The following is a 14,041-nucleotide window of genomic DNA, read 5'->3' as shown; positions in this document are numbered from 1 at the left end:
TGGATTCCAAGACATTCATGTATATACCTAACCCTCCTCATTTGATTTTACAGTCTTTGATAACCATCCCATGACTGATTCATGTCTATGGGCCCCATATCATCCACTATTTTAGTCCTGAACATACTAGGTTCTTTATAAACATGTGCTAAGTGAATTCTACATATTACCCATTCTCAATAGTATTTGTGAAAAGTAAATAGAAAAAGATGGGCTCAAAGATCCACTGACATTTGCAAAAACAGTAACATCAACATTTCAAGGATAAATTTTTTTTTAATTCCACAGAATTTCAAAATGTGCACAAATGCTAAGGAATAAAGATACCCATCATTTAAAATAACATGTGTTTTTAAACCTAGAATTAGCTTTGAAAATTCCAATACTATGTAATACTTTCAACAAAACACTAAAATTCACATAGTTCTTAGCATGACAAACTCACTTAAAAAAATTACCTGTTATCTCTCGGACTGTCCGAAAGACATTCAGCTTCTCTGGGTCTATGGCTTCAATTGCATTGTAAGGGTCCCTAGAAAATCAAGAAGAAATGCAGCCAAATTTAAAATTATATAGAGGAGTGAAAATATGAGCATTGTGACTTATTTCATTCAAATCCAATTTTAATAAGCAATAGGAAGGTTAACAAAATTTTATCCAAATTTTTCTATGCTAGATGCGGAAAGGGATTAAAAGGTGGTTTGAGGACACTTTGATGACACAGAATATAAAAGCTCTTCACTGGAGGCTATTCTAGATCTAGAGGAATGGTTCAATTTGACTATCCTGAAAACCTCCAAATATAGCAATTCTGTTTATTAATCATTTTATTTTATTTTGCCTTTAAAAGTTTATTCTTAATTGGGAAACTATACTCTTCAAATAAATTATGTTATGGTGAGCATAATGGCCTTGTGGGCTCCTCAAAGCATACTAAATTGCTAATCAAAGCTGTAATTTCATAAGAAGGATGAAAACAAATATAGGAAGTCTTTTTTTTCCTTTTTTTGCTGTATCTTCACATTTATCTGTTAGTGCAATCCTGTTCCTATCTGGTTTGTTTATGTTCACTTCCATAACACAGGAACTATTTGTTTCCATCTATATGAATCATAGTATCATTTGAAAATAAAACTTACAACAAATTTAATAATACTCAAAAATTGTTATAAATTTTGGAGACTTTGAAATACCATCTACTAATGCATAAATGTATTTTTGTAATTAATATTATTGATACACAGATGCCCTGTCTTTTTGGAAATGAATATAAAGTAACTTTTAAAATGAAATATTTATTGGATATTTTTCAGACATTTTCATCTTAGAAAAATATTTTTCATGCTTTACACGCTGATCGTACAAAATAACTGCATACTTGAATAGATATAATATTAAACAATCCTCAGTAATCCGAGCACTACTTTCAGGTTTTTTAAAGGAATATATAGTTTTCTATTTTATCTTATTTTATTACTTCAAAAGACGTTCAGTGCTACTCTGGGCAAGTAGAGACCTCATATTAATATAAAATCTTCAGAGAAAAGTTAAATTCCATTCACTGGCCACTTCTCCAAGAGAGACCAAACCTTCTAAAACAATGAACTAGGCTTCTTTAGAAGCATGTATTCACTTAGAGCAGTCAACTGAATTTTATTCTTTCTGTGCACATCTGTTGTGTTACAGTCTCTGAGAACCTTCATTTTCATATGGGGAATGAACACTAGGATATGGTGATCCATTGGAGGCTACCAGTCAGAGCACTCGGCAATCCCCTGACAAACATCTGGTCTGTCTTCTGGGAATGTGAGTCCGAGTCTATTTGTATTTATTCATCCTGGCATCAGAGCCTTGAAAAGATTCTCTGTTAGTTCAGCAACCTTGATCTCTGGAACCACATTGTACTGGATCTCTCAGCTTGGTTCACCAATATATTCTTCTGTACTTTGAACCATCACATATCTTTAAAGAAAAAATCTTTCCTTGCAGAAACGACTGTTTCAAGCTAAGAAGTGCAACTGATACAACGCACTACTAGTCTGACGTGGAGTTCTACAGGAAGTTAGACAACACTACGTGCAATTTTCCCTATAACACACACATAAGCAATTAAGATTTTCCTCAGTGTGACATGAACACCTTTCAAAAGCTAAATTAAATATTCTAATAAATTTGCTCTATTTATAAGATATACAGAATCAAAAACAATGCTTTTGATGAATATGAAATCACACAATTAAGTTCATCAAATGAGAAAACTGTTGTTACCATTTCTTCACATGCAAAGACTTGTATGCAGAGGAAACATTAGCTCTGAGTAGTAGAATGGGCTTTTCAACACTCGCTCTTTGATATTCTCACTTTACTGAGAAGCACTCGAAGTTCAGGGTAAGCACACAATAATGGGGTCAGTCCAGATCTTTACTGAGAACACATCCAGGTTGTCAGAGATGAAATGAATTCTGGACTGTTCACATGAAACCCAACGGACCGCAGAAATTTTATACACTTAATTTTAGAGATTCAGAACTCTCATAAAATAAGTTGACAGAATCCCACTTACCAACTTCAAAGTACCCCTAGGGGATTCCATCCTAGAGCCACTTGAAATCTATAATATTTTAAAGTCGAGGACTTTCCTAGCTAAATTCAGGGGCATGAAAAAGAACATTATGTCCATCCTGTCATTGATGTTTGGTGATCTAAAATAAAGCTCAGGATAAAGAGAAATATATTTTCACGATTCTATTGAAATCATTTTATTTTTTCACCAAACATTATCTGTTTTCCATTATCTATCATCTGAGCATTTTCTTATCAGTGTCTCACTGGGACACAGCATGGACACACTCAGTTGGTGAACATTTTGTTGCTCTAAACGTATTCACATGAACAACGTTAAACATGACAAGACATGAAAGGGGATCCTATCGATAACCCTGAACACTGCATTTTACCTGCAGTTCCATTCCAAATAAAGAAATGACTGCCTAATTTATTTCTAGCTATGGCACTACTATGCTATAAACTATAAATATATTTAACTTTCTCGAGCTCTTTTACACGTTAAATTTTTAATTGACAACTTGATAGTAAATTTATTTTTTGCAGAAATTTGTTTTTGAAAAGTATAACTTCATTTAATTATGGATCTTGCCTTTCTATTAGTTTAAAGAAATACCCCAGCTATTTTAATCAAACCATGCATCCTACTAAAAGCTAGTTAGTAGACGATTGACAGTAACAGGAATTAAATGAAATAAAATGTTTCGTTAATTTACTAAAGCTTTCTGTTTATAATATCTTATATTATTCACCTTTAAAATTTCTCTCTCTGTCCATAATACACATATACACACACTTATTACATACATGAATACACAAATACCTATACATAAATGTCTGAGACCTACTCAATTAACTTTGTACTGATACTGTTCTAAGATGGAAAGACTTCAGAATATATGTTTCCTGTTGGTATGACGCTAGGAATGGGGAGCATATCATATTTCATATGTATTTGTTTCAGAAAATGCCTTATATATTATGTTTGAGATAATATTAATTATAATGTTAAACTTAAGTGCTATCATTAAGGACAAAAAAAATCTTCTGAACTAAGAAGTATAATTTATCATAAAGTAAATATTGCCACAAAAATAATTTTGCCTTTGTTTGGTTTTTAATTGTCTATGAAATCTCTGTTCCACTATACTATGCTAAATATAAACTAGATACTAGATAAAGTCATTAAGGTTTTTCTTTTGAACTGCCTTTTTCTCCTGCTTTTATTTGAAACTTTATTTTGTTCTTAACTTTTGTTTTTGTTATTTTTCATTCTCTCTCTGTGTGTGTGTCTCTCTCTCTCTCTTCTTTCCCTCTCTTACTCCTTTCTTTCCCAACCTCTTTCTTTCTCATACCATTTATTAAGGTTTTACTGTATGCCAGGTACTGGGCTGAATGAAATTTGTTTTGTTTTGTTTTTATTCCCCACAACAACCAGAGGATGTAGGTATTTATCATTAACCCAGTTCTCAACTTTACACTGGAGGACACTGAGCGTTTGACATGTGATGGAAGCCGCACCACTCAATGCAGACTGTCGGCAGTGGAGCCTCAAACCAAACTCCAGTCTAGTCTGGGTCAAGTCACTTAAGTAGAAACTCCAACTCTTATTTTTAAGAGAAACTTGATTTATTTTTCTATTTCTAATCCATGTGAGTTGATTTTCTAGAAGTCACTTTTCACCTTGAAAGCCTGGATTGGTCTGATGTCTTGCAATGATTTTACTCATAAACTTGTGAAAACTTGTGAACGTATGATTCCTATTGCACAATCTATTTTTATACCTTGAAACATCTACTTTCCTTTTTTCACATTTATTTATTAATATCTCCCTATTTTAAAGCCTTAGGAGAATGAGAATATGTAAAACCATTTTATAATTAGTATAAATCCAGTTTTGATAAACATGTTCCATAATAAGCTAAGACTAAATAATTATTCTGAGCTGCACCAGATCAAGTCTCTTTCAAACCTTTTTACTCATGGTTTATCTATAAGAAGACTGACCATCGGCAAGTCACTTTAATTGGCTCATAATCCTTCTATTATCATAAAATTCTTGCGATGGTTCTCAGTGGAGCAGTACCACCACTGAGCTGGGAAGCTGGGACTTTTGTAGAGATGTTTCAGTTGTAACAGAGATTGGAGCATACTTAAATCTTTTAGTAATAATCCCAAGCCAAGGAAGTTAAATGCCTTTCACAGCAAAGGACTGCTTCATGTCTTGAATCATCTTAAAATGTTCCACTCAGTGTAGGGCCTCATGTGCACAAACATCATGGTTGATCATACTTCGTGTGTAATTCTGTAGTCCAGTAGTCTCTTGCCATATAATGATGTGTCTGGTTGGTTATTTCCTATTCCAGTGGTCAGCTATTCCTCTGCACTTAAATTCCCTGTACTTCTTGTGCAGAATGACTTCTAATTCTGGCTGTCATGAATCTAAACTTTTATTACTAGTAGAAGCCAATCATTTTCCTATCAATACATATTTTATTAAACGTTACTTTTCTTACTTCTTTAAATTACAGTTGGGCAATTAGAATGACTTTATAAAACTATGTATATAGGCAGACTGTATTACCTCTGAGTTTTATTTCAGAATTGAAAAAGAAGTATTAAAATGCTTACTATAAAAGGGATGGATGTTGGGCCTAAATGGAATGAAAACCACCTGTCTAAAGCAATTCATGAGACTGTTTTCAAATCTTTCCCCACACTGATGAACTTGAGGCCAACTCATTTATTATACCCATGTGGAAGCAGCCAATGAGAATCAAGTGGCTACCTCTTCTTATTTCTCAGAAGACATTGTTAACATAGTATAATCTTTCATTCGTGATGATATTGGGTTTTAAAAATAGCTAAAATGCAGATATATTGTTTTATTAAATGTCATGCATGCATTAAATTACACAGATGAACTTAAATATTAGCCCAGTGAAGTCAAAAAGGCAACGACAGCAACGTAAATGGATTCAGAGGGCCAGTGGGAACTATGATGAGTTTAACTGAAGGAGTCTCGTCTCGAAATGGCTTGTGCTACCCAGCTCTGTTGATTGTTGCCATGTAGGAAAGTATGCTAAGAGTAATCAAGTCCACATATTTTTAAAAGAGAAGTTAAAAGTCTTGACCTTATTTTAAAACAAACAAGCAAACAAAAAACCAAAACAACAACAAAAAACACCTCTTGGACCAAATATAACATATCTAGGGCACAAAGTGCATAAATACTACTACCATTTCTGGCATAGACCTGTATTCAAAGCTATATTTTAAAGGAAAAAAAATGCTTTATGTAATAAGACCTACAATAATTTATTTGAATAGCAAGAAATGCTTTGCTTTATTTCTCTTGCTGTTCCTATTCGGACATATTTATTCATAATGTGTTAAATTGTTTTGCTTCTAGAAATAATGTGCTATATGTTTAGAGTAATCTTTTGAATTGAAATATGTGAGTGATATTTTTCTGTAGCCTGTAGCACTAATATTTAGGGATTAAGTTGTGATATAGACAAACAGATAAAATATAAAGTAAAAATATTGACATTTTTATTGCAATTAAAGAATACAAACTTGGTTGTTTTCCCAGTTAAAACCAGCAGGTGGTTATGTAATGAAGGAGCCCAGAAAATGTTACAATTTTTTTTGCCAAAATGAAATTCATTTAATAGATTTCTTACAATAGTACTAACTTCTCAACCCAAGAAAAAAGAGAAAAAGATGCATCAAGGCAAAGAAAAGTTTTGAAAGCTCGGAATAAATTCCAACTTACTGATTGGTTTTCTGTGAGATACATTTCTTTAAAAAAATATTAATTTATGTTGTCTTCAACTAATCGTTTAGGACTTGAATGAAATTCTCCACTTCACCCAATGATATTGCTTCCCTAAACATATCTAAAAATGTAGAGCTTACTGAAATCTATGGATTTGAGGAATGTTCTGCAAATACATTTCAGCTTGCATATAAATCTATATTTTCACATCTAAGTAGTCACCAAACTCATAAGCTGGATGTATTCTGCAATTTTGGTTTGCTATCACTGCTGGTGTAATATGGCATTTGATTTGTTGGAGAAGAGTGTTATCGTACGGTGGAACCCTCTGTCTCAAAAGGAATTGAATAGATAAAGCTAAAGAATCTCTTAAGCTTGGTCTACACTTTGTAAAATAATTTTCTACAAAAATGTAATACTCACCCATGAATACCAGTGACAAGGAAGATCAAATTCCCATTGATTTTGGTGCAGTTTATGAACTTGTCAATGTTACTAGAATCCACGGTCTGAGCTGACATCAGTGAGCCTGTGCCAATGCCATCACAAGCTGCAGAAACAAGACTTTCAGTCAGGAAGTGAAGAACAATTTTCTTCAGTCACTTGCATTTTTACTATAAAAATGACAGTATTTTTTTCATTATAAAATGAAAAAAAATCACCTTTTGGGCAAATATCAGTGCAAGGTTTACACATTTTAATCCCATTTTCTTCTACTTCCATCTTGGAACTAGGGCAGGCACGCACACAGGAGCTGGAATCCACCACAAAGTTATCTGATGGAAGAAGATAAAATCAGCAATGGTGCTGAAATTCAGCCAAAGAATTTAAAACAAGGTATTTCGGGGTTTGAAAATGACTCCCACCCTTGAGAGGATGTATGTTTCTTTCCGTAAAACAACTCTCTGTCTAACTATCTCAACCTGAAATAGCACCTATGAACATCCACATTCAAATCCAAGGGCAGTGTGTGTTAACAACAACTAGTCCTTGCTTGGCTACTGCTCCACATCCTGAACTGCCCCCAAGATAGTGAATTTCTTTTATAGACCTAGGAAACTGCATGACATTTAGTTTGTGTTTTTCAATAGTTCCACTTCATTTCATGTCCTGATGTAAGTTTGAAGCCTAAAACTACTTCAAGTTACATGAAGCACAAAGGAAGCTGAAGTTAAACTGCCTTGCATCAAGAGAGCACACTTCATATCCAGGAGGAAATGCTGAAAATGTGTTCATCTCTCAGTGGTGTGCCCTAGAAACTATCTCATCATTTTAAGCCAAGAAACACAATGAAATTTGAAAGGGCAGTACTTTAGAAAAGGTATATTAAATGAACCAGGAACATCTAATTACATGACATATCGATAATCCAGTGGTCTGGAATATGCCAGGACATTCCCTCCCCGCAAAAAGGACAAATTACGGCATCTAGAGCCTCCCACTATCTGCCAGGCCGCTTAGTGTTTTGAAGGCAGTATCCTTCCATGCCTGGAAATACTGCTTCTGACCCACTATTCAGCCTTGAACGGGGCCCAAAGCAGGAAAGGCATATGGTGCAGGTCCAGGCTGGGGTGCAAGCAATTCTGCTACTTGGGTCACAAAACCCAAGAGGCTGTATGATATTAGATGTATCTATGGTGGGAAAATATGCCACGTGGAGTTGTGGCAAGCCCAAACTGGAAAATCACATCAGAGACCTCTAGGATTCTAGAGCTACCCCCCGGCCATCCAAATCATAGAATTATACACCATTTAACAAACAGCTCCCAACAGGCTTCGGAGTCCTGGTAGAGATAGAAGACCTACCCACGGGTCATTGACTGAACTTGTAGCCAGAATTTCCTATCACAAACAAAGTTTTGTTAAAAACCATGACGTCATAACGTTGGGTGGGTCCAATAGCAATCCATTTTTAAGATGGAAGCAGTACATTTGGGATTGACATGAGCAGGGGCAAAGGCACAAGTAAACTGCATATGCATGTGGTCCCGATCCCCATGTCATCCACCACTTGGCTGGCATCTCTCCGTCGGCCAGCTTATACCTACGCTTGCATGAGGCCCAAGAGAGGGCACTTATGACAAGCTGACAGAGAAGAACAAAAACTAAGCTTGGCATGTGGGTACAAGCAGCTGAAAAGTGGATAACAGCTGTCTTGAAGCCTCATTGAGGAGTTGACTTGAAAGACAGTACCAAGGAAAAACCCTACCAGTGGGCATAGTTTTGGTTAGCACAAATGATCCTTTACTTTGTGTGGAATAAATACGAGTTTAGAATCAGTATGAACTCCTGAGAAGTGGCTTGCCCTGGGAGGAGATATACTAGAACATCTAAATTGGAATTGAAGGGAGTCCAGGGTGGAGGGATATGTATGAATCCATGGGAGTGGGTCCAAAGTGTATAGATCTTTGTATTCAGAGTTAACATCCACTCGAGGACATCTGCTACAAAAGAGACACTTTGTTGAGCCTGCATCACAGCCTGATCTCGCTTCCTTCCTTCCCCCAGGAGTCTTGATTCTGAGAGCATTTCTTAACAATAGTCTCTCTCACAAGAACCCAGCTTATAACAGGTGTAACCATCCTTTCTGCAAAGTCTTTAGGAATATCCCATATCAAAAGGCTTCTACATTTCTGCAGAAATTTATGCCAAGTGAAATAAATAAAAATTATAAAGATCTTCATAACAGTTAGGTTCAGATTTTGCGTTCAAATGAGTTTCAAAAGAAAAAACAATTGCTGTTTAGAGTTTTTGAATTTCAGAATTCTGAATTAGGAATTGTAGACCAGTATTTAGAAGTTAAACATCTTTGTTTTTCCAAGATACCTACAGTTGAGCAAATCATGCCTTCTGAGCAAGACTCATCAAAGATTTACATTGATAAATTACACTGATAGATACTTAGGTGTTTTAAAGTAGTCTGCAATTCGATAGACCTAAACTAATTCAAAAAAAGAAGTTTATGAGTTACCATACCTGTGGTCACTATGCACATAATTAAAAAAAAAAAAAGCTCTCAATGTTTAACCTCTTGCCACACTTAGGAGTTGAGAGCCTTCAGCTAAATTACTCTAAAGAATATAGTAACTAAAGAGAATTTTGCCAACTCAGATTTTCCTGGTACTCCTTCCACTCCAGCTCAACCCCTGGTCTCAACCTTAGGACTTGAATAAAGCACCAAAATAAATGGATAGAGCTTCAGTAAAGTACCAAAAATCTCAAAAACAAAACAAAACAAAACAAAACCCCCCAAAAAGCATGGTTTTGACTGTCTTTGAGGCAAGGAACCATAATTTGAAGGTAGAAGAGTAGAAGAGAAGGTAGAAGAGGAAAAATTTCACCATCCAGCCCCATCCTGCAATGCTGTCAAGCCCCCAATTTTGCAAGGACAGTAGCTAGTGAGATACAGAGTAACTTTAGATGAGAAGTTATTAGATCAAAAACATGCATTTGGATATTAAGGTTTTTAGGGCGGAAAATTCTCTACTATCCTAGAGTTAGCGTGTCTGTGACTTTAGAATAGTAATTCAGTGACATGTTAAATATATGCATAATAATTCTTTTAACCAATATAAAATATTTAGTAATAATGGCCAGAATCATCATTGTTTTCAAAGACTTGTTTTTATATACTATTCCTCTGAAACTTATTCTCTATTCATTTGATTTTTATAATGATTCTGGGAAAGAGAGAGGAGCCATATGATTATTACCATCCATAATTAAAGAGGAGAAAATAGGAAACTAAATAGTTCACTTAAAACCACATGGCAAGGAAGTGGGCGAAGCCATAACCAAAGCTACTCTAATCTCATGTCCTTTACACTTCCTACTCCATCACAAGCACAAAGTGAACGAAGCCAATAACATCTATGTGCTGTAGACTGTAAAGCCTTCTTTTAATTGAGTATGTGGACAAATGTAGCAATGTTTTTCTGCCTTCCAATAAGTAAAACATTGAAGAAATGTTTCATTGGTCTCTTCAAACAAAGAAACTGACTTGAGCAAATACCAAGACATATAGTATTCTTGATGAAAGTTAAGCTGATCACTTTGAATGCCTAGAATGAGTTATAAATTTAGACCCCTCAACATGCCCTTTATATCTATTATTATTGTGTAAGACTGGATTGGATGTTAAAACTATAATGCTATATATTCTACCACAAAGAAGTGTCAGTTATCATTTCAGGTGAAAATTCATTGTTATCAGAAGCAGACCTCACTCATTACATAGCTTGCTGCCACTTAACTAACCACTTTTCTGAAGAATGGCATCACGTGCAAAAACATACGGTGGAAATAATGAGTTGAGAAATCAGTGGATGACTTTGTACTGTAACCTCAAGCATGCCACTCCTTTGCTGAGACTTTGAACCCATCAAGTCAGTTTTTTTTAAATTTTAATTTCCTGATTTGTGAAATGATGGCAATAGTACCCATACCCAAGTAACTCATGATACTGTCACAAGTTTCAAATTGCAATAAATTTACATGAAATTCCTTTGCTTTTAAATGATGGGCTAATGAACGTGGCTATTCTTATCCTGTTACTTACGTGGGCACTTCTTGACACAAAATGCTCCATAGGTATATTTTGCATTGAAATTATGCTCCAGTTGAAAGGTGGTTGGATTGTAGACAAACGTTTGCGGACACTGAGTAACACAGGCTCCACTGTCATTGAAGTTCATGCAAGCCTGCAACACAGCAGATATTAATTCCATTTTACAAATGACCTTTATAACACTTGTTAAAGGGACAGCTCTACAGCAGTTTTGTGAGGGCTGTGTTCTTTGTTTAGCATACATCAATTTCATAAAAACTGGAACCTGATAATTCTCTGGTTGCTAAGGCTTATTTTTTAAGTTCATATTTGTTTTGTACTTCTCAATTTTACAAACCTGTTTTTCCAATGTTGGTAAATATACCATCTATAGTTACTGATGTTCAGATTGCTTGGTATCTATCGACTAATTCCTAAGCTGACAATTGGTTAAAATTATTAAAGTTAGATAATAGTGGAAATTTATTTAAGCTCAGACTTATTCAAAAGGGTTTATGTTGAGTCTGGCACTGACAACTACGTCCCCAATTGTACAGGCTAGATTTTCCCTAAAGCTGGTGTTTGGAGAGTCCTGTGCCTTTAGTGACATGGTAAGTACACTGACCATCATTGCATAGTGAGAAAGTGTTGTGTTGGCCATTCAAACTGGACTTAAAGAAAAGGTTCTGGACAGTGATAAGCCAAGAGTACATGCAGAGAGTACAGTGCAAATTCTAAAGAAGTTACTCTCCTTAGCCCATAATTAACTAATACGATACCACTTCCTGTATGGTCTTTTTCATAATATCAAAACATTTGGTAAAAGTCACCAAATTCAAGTAAATTCGTGACTGCTGACTTACATATTTGTATTAAGACATCAATTTGTTAATAGGTTCAAATGCATTTGAGAAGAATTAAAAACAACTTTATCACCTGAGAGCTAGGTACTTGATATAAAAAATAGAACACATGTATACGTACATAAAATCATGTGAAGAGGGGATGAACTAATTCTCTTAACTAAAAAATTTAAACCTTCATAGGAATAATTTAGGCTTTGGAAGGCAAGCTAATGTGAACTCAAGCTGTACTTAACATATCATCATAAACTGTATGTTTGGTTATTAATAAGTACTAATTTATTCTGTTTCCTCAAAACATCGTCTTAATCAATTGTTGTTTTAGCAAGTACTTTATCACAAACATGACAATTCCCTGATGATGGTCTATGAGATGCATAATCGGAACGAGACTCACTGATGATACATTATTCACTAAGATGACACTTTCCAGGAAGAATCTATTAAAAACCAATCTAGAAAACTCAGTAAGTTTTAATTTATGGCTGTAAAACTTCATACGTACTCATAATTGCTTTACTAACATATTTTATCCAGTGTTGTGCAACAACATTGCTTGGCAACAAAGGGACATGCGCCAGAGAAATCAAACAAGTTACCTTTCAGACAGCACATAAAACAACATATCTTATACCAAGGCCTTGGTCTGGCATTCTCGAACATTCTGTACAAAATGCCAAAGCAGAATCAATGGACTGTTCCATAAAAGTAATGAAATGAGAATTCTGAAGTTCACTCAGCACTTTGTTTATCATGATAACAGAATCATAAAAACAATGCAGTGAAAAACTTCTATAAGAAAGTCATGGCCATTGTTGGTGTTTATTGTTGGTACTAGTTTGGGATTGTTAACAACCTGTTCAGCATCCTCCAAACCAAGCTTCCATCCCATGTCTGGTGAGAAGCAAGGGGAATGGTCTCTGTTCAAAACCTGCTGAGCATCTTCCTTATATTTTTAACATTTTTCTTTTATTTCCTCCTTCCTCCCTACTCACTTGTGCAATACATACTTTTATTTCATTAGAGAAGTAGGATAGACAAATTCAGTATTTTGTGACATTAAGAAAAGTGAGAAATTATTATGTTTCTATATCATAACAGCTATTATGTATATTTTGCTTATTTCCAGAATTAAGTACCAATTAAAAAAAATACTCAGTTCTAAATATATATATGTGTATTCTCTGAGTATTTGAGAATGGGAAAAAAAAGAAAATAAATTCCTGTATTCATTTTTAACAACAAAAATAGTTTCTTATTCTATGATTTCTAGCTTAAAAGGAAACTAATGTTCTGTGTGTAGCAAATTGCATCAACTATAGCTCACAGAATTGCTTGTATGTATTCAAAAGAACAGAAAGAACTTTATCAGGGATGTCAAAGTGTAATTAAAAAGTGTCCCTGACAAGCTATAAATGTTAATTTTGGGGAAGTAAAAATGTCCTCTTCCAAAATAAAAATCACACAAATTAGCATATAAATTGCTATAAGTGTGCGTTTATAAATCTTATAAATTTTGAATAATATTAGCTTGTAAACAATATAAACCATAAAATAGTTAAGTTCATAGAGTTATCTGCTTTAATCTTGAAATTTATATCAAGAAATAAAATGCAGATGCCCCTACTCAGAAGACTCAATGATGCAATAACATAAACAGGTAATCACCATAAATTTTGGAAAGATGCTGTTAGCTTTTTAAAAGATATCCCAGTATGTTCTCCATCACGTTCACCAATAAATCTCACTTGTAGTATACATTAGAGCAGAAAGAAATAATTCATTTATTAGAACAGAACAATCCTAGTTCATCAATAGCCACGCAGTTAGGGAATGACTTCTACAAAGGCAGAGCATTTTTCTTAACCCTAATGTGGTAAAATTTGATCTTATCTTAATAGGCTGTCAGAGATTCAATGTCCCTGAGCCAAACTGGGGAGGGGGGGCAGGTGAGCGAAGGGAAGAGCTCCCAGACTCACGAAGCAGTCGGTGTCCTTAGGTCCTGAGCAGCCTCCAGCACATTCTCGATGACAGCAGTCACTGACGTAGGGCCCATAGCATCTGCCATCACACTGTTCTGCACATACTGTCCTTGTCACTGCAGAAGACAGAGGTAGGGCCTTGGTCACAGTCAGCCACCAAGAAAAACCTCTAGGCTGATTTGGAGTTACTGAGAGAAGCCAAATCCTTGGAGTAACAATTTACTCAACTCACCATTGACTCAGTTCAGCAAACATTTACTGAATGAAGTGTGCAGTTGATCAAAATTACTGTACAAAACTCTTC

At 34.9% G+C, this 14,041-nt stretch overlaps 1 protein-coding gene across 2 annotated transcripts in view; it reads right to left on the bottom strand.

Moving 5' to 3' along the window:
- Positions 1-14,041, bottom strand: part of ERBB4 (erb-b2 receptor tyrosine kinase 4) — a 987,764-nt gene that overhangs the window by 258,110 nt on the left and 715,613 nt on the right. For both annotated transcript variants that reach the window (XM_031678247.2, XM_031678250.2), the window contains exons 6-10: positions 13,735-13,853; positions 10,905-11,046; positions 7,009-7,122; positions 6,770-6,896; positions 459-532 (exon numbers count right to left, since the gene is read on the bottom strand). In XM_031678247.2, coding sequence (XP_031534107.1) covers positions 459-532; positions 6,770-6,896; positions 7,009-7,122; positions 10,905-11,046; positions 13,735-13,853 — 576 coding nt within the window. The remainder of the gene's footprint in view (positions 1-458; positions 533-6,769; positions 6,897-7,008; positions 7,123-10,904; positions 11,047-13,734; positions 13,854-14,041) is intronic.

Source organism: Vicugna pacos, chromosome 5, assembly GCF_048564905.1.
Source record: "Vicugna pacos chromosome 5, VicPac4, whole genome shotgun sequence".
In the NCBI taxonomy this organism is placed as follows: domain Eukaryota; kingdom Metazoa; phylum Chordata; class Mammalia; order Artiodactyla; family Camelidae; genus Vicugna; species Vicugna pacos.
The sequence above is the reverse complement of the archived record's forward strand: the minus strand, read 5'-3'. Positions and strand labels throughout refer to the sequence as shown.